Source organism: Oryctolagus cuniculus, chromosome 16, assembly GCF_051225735.1.
Source record: "Oryctolagus cuniculus isolate XC-2025 breed Fujian yellow rabbit chromosome 16, ASM5122573v1, whole genome shotgun sequence".
NCBI lineage: Eukaryota > Metazoa > Chordata > Mammalia > Lagomorpha > Leporidae > Oryctolagus > Oryctolagus cuniculus.
In genome coordinates this window covers 84,446,884-84,465,027 of record NC_142882.1, presented here as the reverse complement: position 1 = coordinate 84,465,027, position 18,144 = coordinate 84,446,884, and the positions used below count along the sequence as shown (strand labels likewise).

Here is an 18,144-nt window from a genome sequence, read left to right as displayed (position 1 = left end):
CACTTTGAGCACAGAATCTTACTTCGAGATTGTTTGTTTTATCAGCTTTAAGACACAGGTCAGTCTCTGTGACCAGAAGAAAGCAAGACGTGGGATAACTGAAGCCAAGCAACTCTGTCCTTAATAAGGAATTAGAGAACAGTGATAGCTAGAATATGAATCACCTTGAATGAATGATCTATCCAGTCTCATACCATCCTCCAAGCCAATTATTTCTGTTTCCACTTATGAAGTGACTTGTCTATAGTGCTGTCCTCAGGAAACAGCTGACCAAGGATTCACACCCGGCTATCCGAGGCCAAGGCCACGCTGCAGACCCACGCGCTATTCCTCCCCCACTGCATTGACAACTTCACACTCAGTCCTTGGTTTTCTGGCTGTGGCCACTTTGTGGGTTAGCTTGGTGCTGCAAGCTCCTAATCTCAGCGAGTGGGCAGGGCCTGAGTCTTGATGCTTGTGAGAAACTTAGGCTATTTTTGCTAAGTTGACCAGCCTGTTGATCAGCCAGTCATTAGCAGGCTATGCACAGCTGTATTAACTCCGATGGTAGAATTTTAGATCATCAGTTACAGTCACAAACACGATCCTGTTCAAACTTCTCAGCATGGCACGCCTCTCCCCTTCACTGCCCAGTAACCAACACCTTCATTATCAAGCCCTTTTCTTGAAAATCCGAATGGGAATGTCCTTAATTCCAATGTACCTTAGTCATAATCTGCACCCAGGTAAATTACAGCATTTCTTTTCAGTTATTTGGGAGTTTTTCTAGAATCTTCTAAGTTGGCTGAGCAAACAAAATTGAACTATGTTTGAATTGCTGATAAGTACCAGAGTTCCCAATCTCATACTATATACCCATACTGCAAAAAGTTCACGGGAAATGGAATTAAAAGTTAAGGTTATTTTGGTATCAAACTTTTGAAATCCTATGCATTTTTTCATGTTATTTTAAAACACTATTATGTTAAAGTAGCTACTGCAAAAAAATTAGGTGCAGATGTGGCATAGGGAGCTAAGCCTCTGTCTGTTCACTGGCATCCCCAAAGGGCACCAGTTCATGTCCCAGGTGCTCCTCTTCAGATCCAGCTCTTTGCTTATGGCCTGGGGAAGCAGCGGAAGATGGCCCAAGTGCTTGGGCCCCTGCATCCACATGGGAGACCAGGAAGAAGTTCCAGGCTTCGGATCAGCCAGCTCCGGCCATTTGCGGAGCGGACCAGTGGATGGAAGACCTTTCTCTGCTTCTCAAATAAATAGAATTAAAAAAAAAAAATTAGGGGGCTGGTGCTGTGGTACAGCAGGTAAGTCTGCAGCCTGAGATGCCAGCATCCATGTGGGCAATGGTTTATATCCCAGCTGCTCCTGTCTGCCCAATCCAGGTCCCTGCTAATGCTCTTGAGAAAGAAGCCGAAGACGGCCCAAGTGCTTGTGCCCCTGCCACCCATGAGGGAGACCCAGAACAAACTGCTGGCTTCTGGCTTCAGCCATTTGGGGAATGAACCAATTATTTGGGAGTTTTTCTAGAACCTTCTAAATTGATGAAAAGATCAAAGATCTCTCTTGTCTCTCTGTAACTTTGCCTTTCAAATAAATAAACTTTTTTTTTTAAATTAGATCTGTTGTTCATGATCTGATTCTTAAAAATAAAGACATGCCTGGTGCAACTTCTCATTTCACACAGGTGGAAAACAAGGGCCAAGAAAGTTGGGGACCTTTGTCAACATCACGCTCCCCAAGTGGCAAGGTCACCGACAACTTGTAATATTGCTCAATTCCATCTGCCTGCTCCTGCCAAAATTCTGACAACTGCCCGTGTTAGCCACTTTTAAAAGAGCTAAAGCCGGCCGGCGCCACGGCTCAGTAGGCTAATCCTCTGCCATGCGGCGCCGGCACACCGGGTTCTAGTCCCGGTCGGGGCGCCGGATTCTGTCCCAGTTGCCCCTCTTCCAGGCCAGCTCTCTGCTGTGGCCAGGGAGTGCAGTGGAGGATGGCCCAAGTGCTTGGGTCCTGCACCCCATGGGAGACCGGGATAAGCACTTGGCTCCTGCCTTTGGATAGGCGCGGTACGCCAGCCACAGCGGCCATTGGAGGGTGAACCAACGGCAAAAGGAAGACCTTTCTGTCTCTCTCTCACTGTCCACTCTGCTTGTCAAAAAAAAAAAAAAAAAAAAAAAAAAAAAAGGAGCTAAAGCCATTATCTCAGCTAGGTTCAAGATGTTTTCTTCCAGGTAACTTGTCCAAGAAACATTTATTTTCCAGTCTGGCAATTTTCCCTTCCAATATGCGGAGATCGGGGGCGGGGCGGGGGGGGGGGGCAGAACTACAGGTAGTTCTCCAGCAGCTGGCTGTGACACCCAGAAACCAAGGAAATGATGGCCCAAAGCAGCCACAGCAAGGCGAGCTGCGGGCACGCAGGGACGCACAAGCCGGGGAACTGGAGTCCCGGGAGCTGCAACCCAGGGAGGATGCAGGGCAGAGGTGAGACGGAAGCCTTCTGACAAAACCCGGGGTGATGCTGGTGAGGAGACTGGGAGAGGAGCTGGCCGCAGAGAACTGGGCCGTGCAGCTGCGTGAGGAGCGCCCGCCTCACCCTGACGCCACACAGCTGGAGAGCGCTGCTGCGCCTGGAGGCGCTCTTCCTTGGAGAGACCCTGTCTGCCCCACTGTGCCAGCGGAGGGAAGCCCAGCTGCGTGACGCTTGCTCCAGTTTACGAAACGTGGTGCTAGACAAAGTGCATGGACGATTTCACCTCCCCTGTGTCAGTGAAGGAATACCGCTTCACAGGACTGAGAGAAAACGGGTTCACCGCTGCACCTTAAACACTGAAGGGCGTGGGAAGAAAACACCTTGAACCTAGCTGAGGTTTACGTAGATTTATACACATTTAAACACAGAAAAGCTTTGAAAGCAGACCTGGACTTGAATCCCCGTCACACCTTCAACTTCTGTTTGCCTCTGGGGCTGGATGTTTGCAAACCCGAGGTAACAGCAGCGCCTGCGTCTCAGGAGTACCGAGAGGGAGCAAGGAGTGGGAGCACACACACTGCCCGGTGCAAGGCCCAAGTCAGCCGCGGCCCGAGAGGCAGAGCCACAACGGGGCATCACTGCCCCCTGGTGGCCGCCGTGCCCAGGCATGGAACTCCTGGCCGAGCCGCTCAGGGGAGGTGCTCTCTGGTACTGGCTTGCTCTTCCACAGGCCGCCTCTGCCCTGGGGTCCCCTCATGTGTGACTCAAGGTGACAGCTGTCGCAACAACGGCACGGCGCACATGAGGGGACAGATGGCGTATCCTCTCAAAACCCAGAGGTCCTGTAAGGTGCTCGGTTAAGTACTTCACGCATCATCCCCTTTCCAAGCTCTAGGCAAGAACACATGGGCGTTGAGAACTGGGACTGGAAGTGACAGGACCTGTGTCCCAGAAGCCACCGACCCGGACCGAAGCCCTGCCCGACCCACCTTTCCAGCCGCTTCCAGCTCTTTTTTATCTCTCTTGGCGTTTCCGGCCAGCATCTTCATTTCAACAATTCCTGACACAGCAATAATCGGAACAACCGACAGCAGCAAAAGGGTCAACTGCCAACCGTAGATAAACGAGATGATAATGCCGGTGCCAAGGTTGGCCGTGTTCTGGGCGATCAAGGCCAGCCTGGTGCCCGTGGCCTGGAAGAGAAGAGCGGGGCGCCGGGCTCGAGTTCCCTGGCCCTTCCTGGCCACACCTCCGAACACTTGCGCCTCTCCTGCCGGGGAGCCACCCTCCCAGAACCGCGGGGTCAAGCAGCCCCACTGCACCCCGGCCACTCTGAGGACGCTGTGAGAGATCTGACACACAACATCCACTTCTCCAGAGGGCTGGCATCCCCAGCGACCGTCCGCCTCGGGGCACCCAGCAGCAGGAATCCGCCTTTGTACCTCTCAGGACAGAGGACACTGTAGCGGGCTGGAGCCGTCCCCTACTCCCCGCCCCCACCAGCGTCGGGCTGGGGACTGAGCCCCTCAGCGTCAGCCTTCCTTCCCCTGGAGGCAGCGCTTGGCTCAGGGTTGCCCATGTGCCCCAAATTAGCCCTCAGGGAACGGCTTCTGAGTGGTGCTGCAGGCACATGTGTGGGCCTGTACCCGATCTAACATCTGCGGGCGGCCATCCTGTGGCCAGGGTAGCTGGGGCTGGAGCTCAGAGCCTCACCGTGGAAGGCACCTGAACCTAACCTCCCTGCGTCGGCGCAGCCACCTGGGCCGGGCACTCTGCTCCTTGGCAGCTGCAGCTGTGTGTGTTGCAGAGAACACCAGAAGAGGCAGTCTACCTACTCCTTGGACTTGGGCGGCATCCGTGGCAAGTCTTGTAGAAAGTGCACCAGTACTGTTTTTATGATCATCAAACCAGCTCATGTCCTGCGGTGCAAAATACATCCTGCGATTAGTTTGCAAGTAGAACAAAACGTGCCAAGTCAGACAAAACCTCCTGTAGCAGCTGTGCTGAAGAAATGTCCACACTTGACAGGGGTACTGAGGTTTGGGGGAGACCTCACATGTACTGGCAAGTCCTGTGCCCTGAACACCCCCACCCCCAGACCACTCTGCAGTGATGGGGAACATCTCAGTTGGGGGCGGGGCAGGGCCCAGGTGGCAGCCGTGCCCCCTGCCAGCTACACCGGAGGTTGGGGCCCATGAGGACATCCCATCCACCCCATGTTTACAGACACACCCTCTGCCCTCTTTGGTGGTGTCCCCCACAGATGGTGGTGGAGCCATGCAGGACACATTCTGGAAAATTCTAGGCAGGAGAAAAGGAGAAAAGCAGCCCTGACTTCTTACCACGTTCTTGTTTGTTTCTAAAGTAAGGGTTAAAAGCTTATGTCTGAGTATATTTGAGTTTTAGGTACAAGCTATTCATCCATAGCATTGTTTACTTTCCTAAAAAATAATTTTCCTAGCAAGCGTTTAAGAGATACTGAAAAAAGGTGGCAAACTCAGACTTGCTCAAAATGTTCCACCTGCTGTGTGCCCTTTTTTGAACAGGAATTGAATGGATTTCCTGCCCACTGGAAGGGTAAGATTCTAGTCCTCGCTCAGGCCTTGCCTAGGAAAACAGACTTGGTGTTTGCACACCTAGACATGTCCTGCACCAGACCAAGAACTTGTCAAGAGTCAGCAATGTCTGAATGCATTACCCAGTGAATTAGTATGAACACACAGCTCAAGTAAGACAGGAACAACATTCAGTCACAAATACTCAGGAAAGCCTATACGTGGTATGACTGTGGTACATGAACTTGAATGCTGCCATGCACTTCTTTAAGGGCATCCTGGGGCCGCAAGGACTCCCAGGGCCAGTACAGGATCCAGAGAACAGATACAGGTCCTTGGAAATGAATGTCCACATGTCTGGAGACAGTTATAGAACAAGCCAAAGGCTACCAAAACGACACCCACCCCCATGAAAACCCTGAGCAGTCTTTGCAAACTGCAGGAGGAGAACAACTGGCAGGAGCCTGACTGAGCCCTGCATGAAACACACACGTAAAACCAGGAAGACGAGAGGGGTCCAGAAACCGGAAGGCATCACCAGTGCGTGCACTTACCTGCCTCAGCATGGCTCTGAAAGCCATCGACCGCAGCCTCGTGGTGAGGATCTCGCCAGCTTTCCCAAACGTGAAGCCCTGGTGGGGAACAAAGGCCGTTGTCCCCTTTGATCATCACTAGTATTCCAACAGGTGCATGTGAACCAGCCATTCAAATCACCAAAATCTGAGACCGAATACTAACTCAAAGTTTCAACTTAAGATACCTGCACTGTCTAATCATGAGTGTGTATCTGAGTCATAAGCCTGAAAGTGTCTACTTCGGGCTTCTAAGCCATTCTAGGTGGGTTTAGATTTCAAATCTTTCAAGGACAACAGCTCAGTGACAAAGATACTGTATTCTATTCCAATTTGCAGAATGTTCTTAACACATTGTCAATAAACCAGCTTTAGTAACAAAATCAAGAATACCTTTCAGCTTATGCAATGCCAGGGAGCACGCACTTAATTTATTTTTTAAAGATTTGTTAGAGCTTGTCTTGTGGTGCAGAGGGTCACACTACAGCCTGTCACACCGGCATCCCCTGGGAGTGCTGTTTCCAGTTCTGGCTGCTCCACTTCCAATCCAGCTCCCTGCTAACACTCCTGGGAAGGCAGCGGAAGACAGCCCGAGTATTTGAGCCCCTACCACCTATGTGGGAGACCTGGATAGTGTTCTGGGATTCTGGCTTCAGCCAAGCCCAGCCCTGGCCATTGGAAAATGAACCAGTGAATGGAAGATCGATTTCTTTCTCTTGCTGCACCTTTCAACTTAATTATTGAAAGCCCAGAGCAACAGAGAGTGAGAGTGATTTTTTTTTTTTTTTGACAGGCAGAGTGGACAGTGAGAGAGAGAGACAGAGAGAAAGGTCTTCCTTTGCCGTTGGTTCACCCTCCAATGGCCGCCATGGCTGGCACGCTGCGGCCGGCGCACCGCGCTGATCCGAAGCTAGGAGCCAGGTGCTTCTCCTGGTCTCCCATGGGGTGCAGGGCCCAAGCACTTGGGCCATCCTCCACTGCACTCCCTGGCCACAGCAGAGAGCTGGCCTGGAAGAGGGGCAACCGGGACAGAATCCGGAGCCCTGACCGGGACTAGAACCCGGTGTGCCAGCGCTGCTAGGTGGAGAATTAGCCTATTGAGCCGCGGCGCCAGTCAATCTTTTTTTTTTTTTTTTTTTTAAAGTTTATTTATTTATTTGAAAGTTACAGAGAGAGGCAGAGACAGAGAGGTCTTCCATCCGCTAGTTTACTCCCCAAATGGCCACAACAGCCAGAGCTGCACCGATCTGAAGCTTGGAGCCAGGAGCCTCTTCCAGGTCTCCCATGTGGGTGCAGGGGCCCAAGCACGTGTGCCATCTTCCACTGCTTTTTCAGGCCATAGCAGAGAGCTGGATGGGAAGAGGAGCAGCCGGGACTAGAACCGGTGCCCATATGGGATGCAGGTGCTTCAGGCCAAGGCATTAACGCTGCAGCACAGTGCCAGTCCGAGTGATCTTTCATCCATTGGTTCACTCCCCAAATCTAGTAATGGCCAGGGCTGGGACAGGATGAAGCCAGGAGCCTAGAACTCCATCCAGGTCTCCTACATAGGTGGCGGGGCCCAAGTACTTGAGCCATGTTCCACTGCCTTCCCAGGTGCACTAGCAGGAACCTGGATCAGAAGCTGAGCAGCTGGGATGCCCACTGGCACTTATGGAGTAAATACATCTCACGAGGGGCCTGCTTTAGTGTCACACCCTGGAAGAGTTGCCAGTTCCGTTACACAGTCCCTCTGCTCTCAGGCTGGGGGAACAATTAGGCTATTCTTCCTCCCAAGCTCCTTGCCAGACAATTCCCCGCTTCCTAATTACCACGTGCAAACTGGAGAGCAGCCCAGACTTCCAGAGGCGGCTGGCTGATGCTGACCTCTAGCCACACGGGGTGCAGGGGAAGCCACTCCACTGAGCTAACAGGTCGGGCAACCGTGCAGGGGTGAGTCCGCTCCACTCCAGGTGTGCCTCGTCCAGGACCGGTGTGTCCTCACCTCCCCCTCTGCAGCAGACTGCTCTGGGCAGCCACGGGCACCCCAGTTCATATGTGAACGCCAGCATCCCTGCAGCCCCTACACTTATCACCCACTCCCTCACACGCTGGGCCTGGAGCTGGGTCAGAGCACTCAGGTGCAACTGGCAAAGTCATGATCTGGAAACACAAAGCTGGTCTTCCTGTTACCATGGGTCCAACAACACTAAGAGAAGCAACCCTGGCACGCCTGGGTGACACGATTTGCCAACTTCATGACTGTATTTTTTTTTTTCCACAGGCAGAATGGACAGTGAGAGAGAGAGACAGAGAGAAAGGTCTTCCTTTTTGCCGTTGGTTCACCCTCCAATGGCCACCGTGGCCAGCGCACTGCGCTGATCCGATGGCAGGAGCCAGGTGCTTCTCCTGGTCTCCCATGGGGTGCAGGGCCCAAGCACTTGGGCCATCCTCCACTGCCCTCCCTGGCCACAGCAGAGAGCTGGCCTGCAAGAGGGGCAACCGGGACAGAATCTGGTGCCCCGACCGGGACTAGAACCTGGTGTGCCGGCGCCGCAGGCGGGGGATTAGCCTAGTGAGTCGCAGCGCCGGCCCACATGACTGTATTTTTTTAAGGTCTGTGATGCTCACCAGGTTAAGGAGATCAATGAAATTTGGTAGAAGCCTAACTATGTAGAAAAGTACAATTAGGCCAAGTTTGGGTAGTTCATCTTGGTCAGGTCTGCAGTACTGGACTGCAAAGCGTATGTTCTTTCCAGGAGTTTATCAGTTAAGCAGCAATAGGTCAGAGAAGTTACTTGGACCACATAGAGAACAACAAGGAAGAAATGCTGCTGTGCTGTTTTGCCTGTTTGCAATCTGGCGAGTTGAAGAGGTTCTCACACTCTGTGAACTCGAGTGTCTTTCCCCTAGCAGTGCGTGTTTGCTGAAGACAATCTGAGAACTCAAGGTCACTCAGCACACACCCAGCTGGCCCCCAGCACACCCTGTCCTCTTGGCGAGTCTGACCTCCGAAACAGCCTCTTGCCAGCTGTCTGCCACTCGCTGCAGACGTGGGCTCTGGACGCTCCCTTAGGCTGTGGTTGCTCCCGCTGAGCCACAGCCTAGATCAGGAAGGGGCAGCGTGGGTACCCACCTGGAGGAAGAAAGTGAAGAAGGAGAGGATCCCCAGCCCCAGGAACAGCAACGAGAACATGTTGCACTTCCGCTGCTTCACCGCGTCGTCCCCGGGGCCAAAAACCTGCAGAGGAACAAGGGAGACAGCCGCTCGGGGTGCGCCACCAGTCCTCACTGATTCCTCCAGGAGTCCCGGCCTGGACATCCCAGTTTTAAAACTACAGTTTGTGATAAAACATACAGAACATACAATTTAGCCTTTTGGCATTTTGAGTGTGTGATGCAGTGGCACCAAATCCATCCCTGCTGTGGTGCAGGTCTCACCACCCTCCGCCTCTAGGATTCCCTCGTCTCCCCAGACTGAAGCTGCACACACTCGACAGGGGCTCCCCCTCGCCCATCCTCTCAGCCCCCGGGGCCCTCTGTTCTCCATTCTAGCTCTAGGAGTTTGAGGACAGCCCAGGTATTAGCGTGGGTGGAAGCACTGCGTGCAGACTTGAAGTGGTTGCACATTACAGTGTTTACCCCCTTCCTATCTCCTTCCTGACCCTGGCCCCAGCCTTCACTCTCTCCTCGGGGCCTCAGCTAGCCTCCCCCGCCCCCACCTGCCCCGATCATTGCACCTCAAGGAGCACTGTATACCGTCTACTCCCCTACCGCCCTATCCTGCTTTCAAGACTCTCATTATCCCTCGACACCCTACACACTTGGTTCTGCTGGGGTGCTGTGTCTGCCGCAGTAGGTAGTATGTTGTTTTTCCTGTGTACCGTGAATCTCCAGGGCCAGGGATAGTACTTGGCACAAGGGAGAGGCCCAAAATAAACTGCAGGCCACAGCTCTTGAATTGCAAGAGAGCTGGGGACTGCCTTATTTTGAAATTTTAAAAGCCTTGGAGTCCTGATTGTTTATGTTCTTAACTATAGAACTATAGTTCAATGTCATAGGTATAAAAAAGTTAACCTGACGGAGATAATCCATGCTTAATCAAGAGGTCTCTCCATAATGTTGGAGGTGGGCTAAGGGGGCTACACAACGTATGTTCTGGGTTTCTGGAGGTAACTGCCAATGAAGATCCCCAGTGAACTGAACTGAATGGGTCAGCGGGAGCTTTCTTCCCCCCTCTCAGATTCCCCAAGTCTTGGAAGGACGACAGAAACAGTGACGGAGTGGCTGTCACTTCCGAGTACCTACCACGAGGCAGACACCCTCAAGTGCTTTCCACACGGTTGCCTCTTAATCCTCAGCCATCCTATGAGCAGCTTATTTTACAGGGGCAGAGACTGAGATAGAGAGAGGAAGGCATTTTGCCCAGTCTGGCCAGGCAGGGGTACACGGAGCCTGGACTCCCATGAGACCTAGGATTTCCTCCACCCACTCCCCAGCACACTGGGAGATGTGGGCTGGCTCCTCTCCACTAACCAGGGGCCATCACTGCCTGAGCCCAGTTTCCCCAAGGTGTAGAGAACACAATGCCATTCTTCATGGATTTTACATTTTATAATTTCATTAATATCATCTCAGAATGGCTCAAAGGCTGCTTTTCTGTTCTTTGTTCCTCATAGAGGAGTTGCGGACGTTGGCCTGGTTTAATTTCAGTCTGCGTCCGCCCTGATCTCACACCCACCGCGATCATCTCGGAGAATATGACTGAAAAGGCCGGCTGCAGAGCCCCGTTGGCGACGGCACACACTGTTCCCACCACGAAGTAGGGCCACTCGGTCTTGTTCAGTTTCAAGATCTTCAGGAAGGACACCGGTGGCACAGTGGCATCCTAGAAGAAAGATCAGGACATAGGGGTCACGACCCAGCAGTGCCCAGAGCGCCGAGCAGCAGAGGGGACCGGCCAGTTCCTGGAGATCACACAGGTACACACAAAACACCACCAGCAGCCGCAGATGCTGCAGCAAGCTAAGTACGACCGTCCACTCAAGAGGCAGTCTCTGTGGTGTGCCCAGCCAGCCTGCATCTTAGCCTCAGCAGGGCGAGAAGTAGCAGGACGGGGGCACAAAACACCCGAGAGTCCAAGTCTCCGCTCGGCACTCACCCAGCTGCGCCAGTGTGCTCGGCACGACGGGGCTCTGAGCGCTGACTGGCTTCCCTAACAGGAATGGTGTCAGATCGGATGACACAGTCCGTGCAGTGGGTGAGAAATGCCTGCAGATCCAGGATGCCACTACTGGCCACAGATCGCGGGCTTGCGCTCCCTGCCCCAGACCCCCGCCCAGTGCTGCCTTTCCCGTGACATGTCCCCAGCTCCAAAAGCAACCACTCAGGCTCCTTTCCACACTGTTTCCTGAGCAAACATCCCCTATTTCAGAGCTTAGCTTGTTTTGTGCCTCTTGTGTCTGGTTTATATGCCTCCTTTTCCAGTGTCAATTACGCTTAGAGGTGCAGACTATGTCTTAAAATTCTTAGGACTCAGTGCCCCATGCTATGGCACAGCAGGTAAAACCGCTGCCTACATCACTGGCGTCCAACGTGGGTGCCAGTTCGAGTCCTGGCTGCTCCACTTCCGATCCAGCTCTCCGCTAATGCACCTAGGAAAGCAGCAGAAGGTGGCCCAAGTGCTTGGGCCCCTGCATGGATGTGGGAGACCTGAAGAAGCTCCTGGCTTCAGATGCGCCCAGCCCCAGCTGTTGCAGCCATTTGGGGAGGGAACCAACGCATGGAAGATCTTTCTGTGACTCTTGCTCTAATTCTGCCTTTTAAATAAATACATAAATCTTAAAAAAAAATTAACCCAATTCTTGGCACATACCAGAGTCTCAGCAAGTGTTGAACAAAATGCTCAACCATAAATGTTTCAGGTATCATAAAGGAGGACATTCTGGGGTGGGTGCTGCCTTTCAGGGTCAGGGTTAGGGTCCTGGCTCTGCTTCCTGACTCCAGCTTCCTGCTAATACAGATATTGAGAGGCAGCAGGTATGGGCTCAGGTGGTTGGGTTCCTGCTACTCAAGAAGGAGATCTAGACTTTCTGGTTCTTGTTTAGGCCTGGGCCAAAACCACCTGTTGCATGCATTTGGGGACTGAACCCGTCAATGGAAAATCTCTCTGCATGTGTATGTGTGTGTCTCAAAAACAAAAAGAAGATCCTGACACTAGAAGCTGGTCAACATTAAACTATAAACAGAGGTAGATACGGCATCTTACAGCCTTCAGGTTATGTCAACAGGTTCTATCTGCAACTATGAAACAGAGAGCAGAGAAGTAGGGTCTACTCAGCCCTGCTTTCAAACTGCCCGTCTCTTCTGTGTTCAATGCATTACATCCTAGCCAGCTGGCACTTTCTCCTAGTCCCTGTCTCCAGTATCAAAAATGAGCCTCAGGGCCAGTTGGGTATCCGGTAAAGCCGCCACCTGCATGCTGGCATCCCACATGGGTAGCCAGTTCAAGTCCTGGCTGTTCCACTTCCGATCCAGCTCTCTGCTATGGCCTGGGGAAGCAGAAGATGGCCCAAATACTTGGGCCTCTGCACCCATGTGGGAGACCCAGAGAGACTCCTGGCTCCTGTCTTTGGATCGGCGCAACTCCAGCCACTGTGTCCAGTTGGGGAATGAACCAGTGGATGGAAGACCTCTCTTGTTCTCATGCACGCGCTAGCGCGCTCTTGCTCTCGCTCACTCTCTCTCTCTCTCTCTCCCCTTCTCTGTGTAACTCGGACTTTCAAATAAATAATCTTAAAAAAAAAATGCGCCTCTCCTCAGGTTGCTGCTCTTCAACACACACACACAACAGGTCTTCCCAGGCCCCTCTAGGCAAACATCATTTCTTTTTGTACAGTTCTTTAAATCCTTTTGTGATGGCACTTAGGACGATCTTGTTGGGGATGGCATTTTTGCCTCCCACTTCTCTGTCTTCAAGAGCAATGCTCCTCTAGCTAGACTCTAGAGCCAGGAGTCTGGCCTAATGGTTAAGTCGCCGTGTCCCACATCAGAGGGCATGGGTTTGATTCCCAGCTCCTGCTCTTGACTCCAGCTTCCTACTCATGCAGACTGTGGGAAGCAGCTGTGATGGCGCAGGTAATTGGGTCCCTGTCACCCACTTGAGCACCTGGACTGTGTCCCTAGTTGCTGGCTCCAGGCCCGGCCCAGCCTTAGCTGTTGCAGGTATTTGGGGAGAAGCAGTTGTTGGGAGCTTCCTCTCTCTCCTGTATCTCTCTGAGCGAATGAATGAATGAATTTTTAACAAATAAAAATATCAGTCTCTAAAGATTTACTAAATGAACTCTCAAAATAAATGAAAGAAAAAAATGAAAAGTAGGTAATTCCACAGCTAAAAAGGGAAAAATTATTTATCTTACTTAGGATAATGAACCTCCACAACAGCACAACTGCCATTCTTCCCGTAGCTATACTTCCTTTAGAGAGAAAAAGAAGATTTATTTATTTGAAAGGCAGAGTTACAGAGAAAGAAAAATAAAGAGATGTCTTCCATCTGCTGGTTCATTTGCCAAATGCCTTCAACAGCTAGGGCTGCACCAGCCTTAAACCAGGAGCCAGGAACTCCCTCTGGGTCTCCCATGTGGACACAGGGGCCCAAACACGTGGGCCACTTTCCACTGCCTTCCCAGCCCATTGGCAGGGAGTTGGATTGGAAGCCGAGCATCCAGGACTCGAACCAGCACTCATACAGGACATTGGCATTGCAGGTAGCAGCTTAACCTGCTGCACCCAACACTGCCCTCCCTCTCCCCCACAATATACTAAGACCCTAAAAGAGCCTTTGTAACCTCTGCAATACATAATAATGCTATCAATTATTGGCTGGATTAGATTCCTCAGGCCAACACAAGAGTAAAAGGAAACTTGGCTTGTATCAACAAATAATACCCAACTGTATCAAAACCATATCTCGAAATAAAATGCCTTTTGTTAGAATGGATTCCCTCTCTATTTTAAAATTACCTAATTTGAATTAACATCCTAAGTGTTCAGGTGAAGAAAGTTAAATAAAATTTTGCTATTTCTGGCCATTCCTTCCTTTTTCCTAGAGAATTCCAGTCTTATTCAGAGCACCAATATATACAGCAATAAGATTCAGTTTCCCACACTGCTTTGCAGCTAAGTATAGCCATGTGATCCAGTTATGGCCAACGATGTGTAAGTACTGCACAGGACTGTTGGAAACCTTTCGTCCTACTGCCTGGAACTCAGGTGTGACGGCTTAACCTTCAGGGGTCATCTTAGGTTCACCTGAGGCAGACTCCACACCCAGGATAATGAAGGCAAGGATCAGAGGAGCCTGAATCCACAGGGACTCTGGAGCCCTTGGTTTTTTATCTACAATTTTTTTTTCTTACGTGAGAGAGAAATAAAAACTCTTAAATTTTCTAAGATTGATGTTATTCTAGGTTTTCTTTACAGTTAGTCAAACAAGATTCTATGTAACAGCAAATGCAAATATCAAGCCTTTGAATTTTGCATTACCCCTATTACCTCTGGACCTCAAAGATGAATGGAATCTTTAATATCAATATTAAGCAGCCCAATGCTTAGATTACCTTTTTGGATCCATGCTTTTCCCACTGTAAGTCCATTTTAAATTAGAAGTGATTTCAATTCACTATCACATGCATTTCAAATTTCCTTTTTTAAAAACAGTGTGTTTCATAGTGGGAATAATCTGTGTCTGAAAACATTTGCAAGACTAAGAATTTCAAAAGCAAAACAATAAATAATTGTTAAAAATTTTATTTATTTGAAAGGTAGGCAGAGAGAGAGATACCTCTCAACACTGGTTCACTTCCTGATGGCCAGGGCTAGGCTGAGGCCACAGCCAGGAGCCAGGAACTCAATCCAGGTCTGCTGTGTAGGTGGCAGGGACCCAAATACTTGAGTCATTACTGCTGCCTCTGAGGGTCTGCATTAGCAGAAGCTAGAGTCCGAACCAGGAATTGAACCCAGATACTCCGAGGTGGAATGCGAGCACCTTAGGCCAAATGCCCTCAAGACTTAATTCAAGTGGAAAACAACTTACAAGTTCACTGTCTTCTGTATCATGGCCATTCTGATGCATTCGTGAATTTCTAATGCTTTTATGGGTGGAATTCCTAACTATTCGAGATTTCCAGCCATTTGGGGCCATAGCAGTGGCAGCCTCTTCACCATTTAGTTCAACTTCATATTCTTCTGACTGAATCTGGCTCCCTGATGTCTGAAATAAAAGAACAGGAAAACACGTGTGTGTGTTGTAGGGCAGGGTCCAGACAGATGTAACCTCCCAAGTTCAGAACCATAGCGCAATTGTGAATTCTGCGTGGGTCAAGATGTCTATAACCCCTCGCAGCTTTTCAACCAAAATCAGTGGGAAAACGATAAAAACGTTCATCAATACACAGAAGAAAAAAGGTTAAAAATGACAAGATGGTTAAATTTAATTTGGTCAACAAGAAAATTGAAGTATAAAGAGTACTTTCTAAAAGTTTAAAGACAAGCTCTGCCTAATCCAGCAGTAATGTAGACGTTTCTCTGAGATGGAAAAATCCAGAAAACAAGTTGTGACCACCATGAGAGGGAAAGGAGGGAAGAAGAAAGAACAAAACACTGCCAAGGGCTCAATTAAAGCCACAGACAAGGGAAAAGGAACGAGGGCCTGCTCACTGCCAGACGAAACTGCTCTCCTCCCGGCTCAGCACACTCATCCTCCTTCCTGGCAGTCCTGCGCTGACTCGGGCCTCACCAGAGGGGACCCGAAACCCAGGCCCAGCCTCACTGCCTGCTGTGAGGCCCATTTCCTCATAAACAGGGTAGGAGTGGCATTTCCAACACTTCTGGCTCAAAGCTGAAGAGGGAACAGCAAGCCACGCTGACCTGGGCATTAGGTCTGTCCCTGTTGGCTGCCTGCGTGTTCTCGTCCACACATTTAGGTAAACCTCAAGGGCTGATCCAGGACCTCAGTCGCGGCAGCACTCTCTTGTTCCTGGTCTCCCTGTCAGGTCCTGCCCCAGATCCAGTGTTGTGGCTCGTGTCTCACTGCACACACAGACTCTGAAGTGATGTCTGTTTACTGCCTGATCTTAGCTCTCTGGTTGTGCTTTCAACGCTTGGCAGAACACAAGCGCCATCCGCGAGTCTACATGTTGCCTTGGACCTTGCTGCTAGGACATGTTCTGCCTAGCAGACTTCTTTACTTGCAGATTCTGAAACCACTTGATAACATTCATAACCAAAACCCAACCTAGGCGAAAGACAGTGTAACTGCTGACCTCCATTCTAACTTCCATCTATGCTCACACCGCTAACAGATCCCGAGAGCAGCTCAAAGACCACCCAGCTGCTGAAGCCTGGAGCCCTCAAAATCTGACTTAGAGAAGTCAAACTGGGCCACCTCTCATGAGGCCTCCTCTTACTTTTCCTCCTTTTGTCATCTCCATGCTATCAGGAGATTCATCTCAATGGACAGTTCTTCCAACAAGCAATTCAGATTTTATCTCCCTTCTATTGCCAAAGGAACGTGACCTGTTTCTCTCATATTTTTCTGTACCTGACTCAAGGCACTCATTTAGCTGGTAAAAGAGGCTTTAGCTGAACAGCTCGTAAGCTCAAAAGCCAGGAATGAAAAGGATATAGTTGAAGCCAATAGCCCTTATTTCTATGCCTACATATATTTCAGCTGGATCAAGTTTAATTGCAAAAAGTAAAACAACCGGGGCCGACGCCGTGGCGCAGTAGATTAGTCCTCTGCTTGTGGTACCAGCATCCCATATGGGCATCAGTTCTAGTCTTGGCTGCCCCTCTTCCGATTCAGCTCTCTGCTATGGACTGTGAAAGCAGTAGAAGATGGCCCAACTCCTTGGGCCCCTGCATCCACATGGGAGACCTAGAAGAAGCTCCTGGCTCCTGGCTTCAGATTGACACAGCTCTGGCCATTGCAGCCATATGGGGAGTGAACCAGCAGAAGGAAGAATGGTCTCTCCCTCTGTAACTCTACCTCTCAAATAAATAAATAAAATCTTAAAAAACAAAACAAAACTAAGACAACCAGGGCCAGTGATGCAGTGTAGCAGGTAAAGCCACCACCTGCAATGCCGGCATCCCATACGGGCACTGGTTCATGCCCCAGCTATTCCACTTCCAACCCAGCTCTCTGCAATGGCCTGGGAAAGCAGTAGAGGATGGCCCAAGTCCTTGGGGCCCTGCACCTGCGTGGGAGACCTGGAAGAGGCTCCTGGCTCCGGATCAGCACGGCTCCAGCAGTTACGGCCAATTGGGAGTGAACCAGCAGATGGAAAACCTCACTCGCTGGCTCTCTGCCTCTCCTTCTCTCTATGTGTAACTCTGACTTTAAAAGAAAGATTCATATTGTTAAATGTAATTATCTTATTTTTTAACAAACAGAAAAATTAAAATACATTAAAGAAACAATTAAAAGCCAAGAGCTCATGTAATTGAGAAACACTGGTAAGTATTTTTAAGAAACCAAACTAAGATAGAATTAAAACTAGATTAGAGGGGTAGGCTTTTGGTATAGTGCGTAAGATGACACTTGAGACATCAGCAACATGTATCGATGTGTGAATTCAAGTCATGGCTTCATTTCCAATTCTAGCTTCCTGAAGAGGTGCACCCTGGGAGGAGCAGGTGATGGCACACATACTTGGATCCCTGCCACTCTCATGGGAGACCTGGATTAAGTTCTGGGCTCCTGGCTTCAGCCTAGCCTAGCCCCAGCTAACTGGGGGGTAACTACCAGATGGGAAATCAATCAATCTCTGTCTGTCTGTCTCTCTCTCACACACACACACATGTATATGTGTATATATATATATATGAAAACATATAAATATATGTATTTTTAGGGGCCAGCGCTGTGGCATAGCAGGTAAAGCTGTTGCCTGCATAGCCGGCATCCCATGTGGGTGCTGGTTTGAGTCCTGGGTACTTCTGATCCAGCTCTCCGCTATGGCCTAGGAAACCAGTAGAAGATGGCCCAAGTCCTTGGGCCCCTGCACCTGCATGGGAAGCTTGGAATAAGCTCCTGGTTCCTGGCTTCAGATCGGCAGAGCTCCAGCCATTGTGGCCATCTGGGGAGTGAACCAGGGGGTAGACGACCTCTCTCTCTCTCTCTCTCTAACTCTGCCTTTCAAATAAACAAATAAATCTTTAAAAATAAATAAATATTTTTAAAACTAACCCGAAGCCCAAGCTTCATGAATGCCACAGCTGGCAGAAATATAAGAGATCACGTGAAGAAGTGAGGACAACAAACCCCAATCTGCTTAGAAACCTTCCCACAGTTACTGCCTGGTTGGTGGCAGGCCTTTTCTATCACATCAGGCCACTATTCCAGCTTCAAACATTAAATTTTTCCTAGGAAATAAGGCTCAGGGAATGAGTCTGAAAGGTCACTGCCCACATCTGCTTGCTCACATGGGACACAGCAACAGGACCGCCAAGGGAGAAAGAAGGTGCCTCACGTGAGGATCCAACATGGCAACACAGGCAAAATCACAGAGCC

The 18,144-nt window shown here is 50.2% G+C and overlaps 1 protein-coding gene across 6 annotated transcripts in view; it reads right to left on the bottom strand.

Annotated features, from left to right (window-relative positions):
• The window catches only part of ABCB4 (ATP binding cassette subfamily B member 4), a 69,856-nt gene that overhangs the window by 14,500 nt on the left and 37,212 nt on the right, over positions 1 to 18,144 (bottom strand). For 5 of the 6 annotated variants that reach the window (XM_089315855.1, XM_070059858.2, XM_089315857.1 and 2 more), the window contains 6 exons: positions 14,665 to 14,841; positions 10,312 to 10,458; positions 8,707 to 8,811; positions 5,574 to 5,651; positions 4,300 to 4,383; positions 3,454 to 3,657 (listed from right to left, as the gene is read on the bottom strand). In XM_089315855.1, coding sequence (XP_089171981.1) covers positions 3,454 to 3,657; positions 4,300 to 4,383; positions 5,574 to 5,651; positions 8,707 to 8,811; positions 10,312 to 10,458; positions 14,665 to 14,841 — 795 coding nt within the window. The remainder of the gene's footprint in view (positions 1 to 3,453; positions 3,658 to 4,299; positions 4,384 to 5,573; positions 5,652 to 8,706; positions 8,812 to 10,311; positions 10,459 to 14,664; positions 14,842 to 18,144) is intronic. The other variant, XM_089315856.1, reaches the window with a different exon arrangement.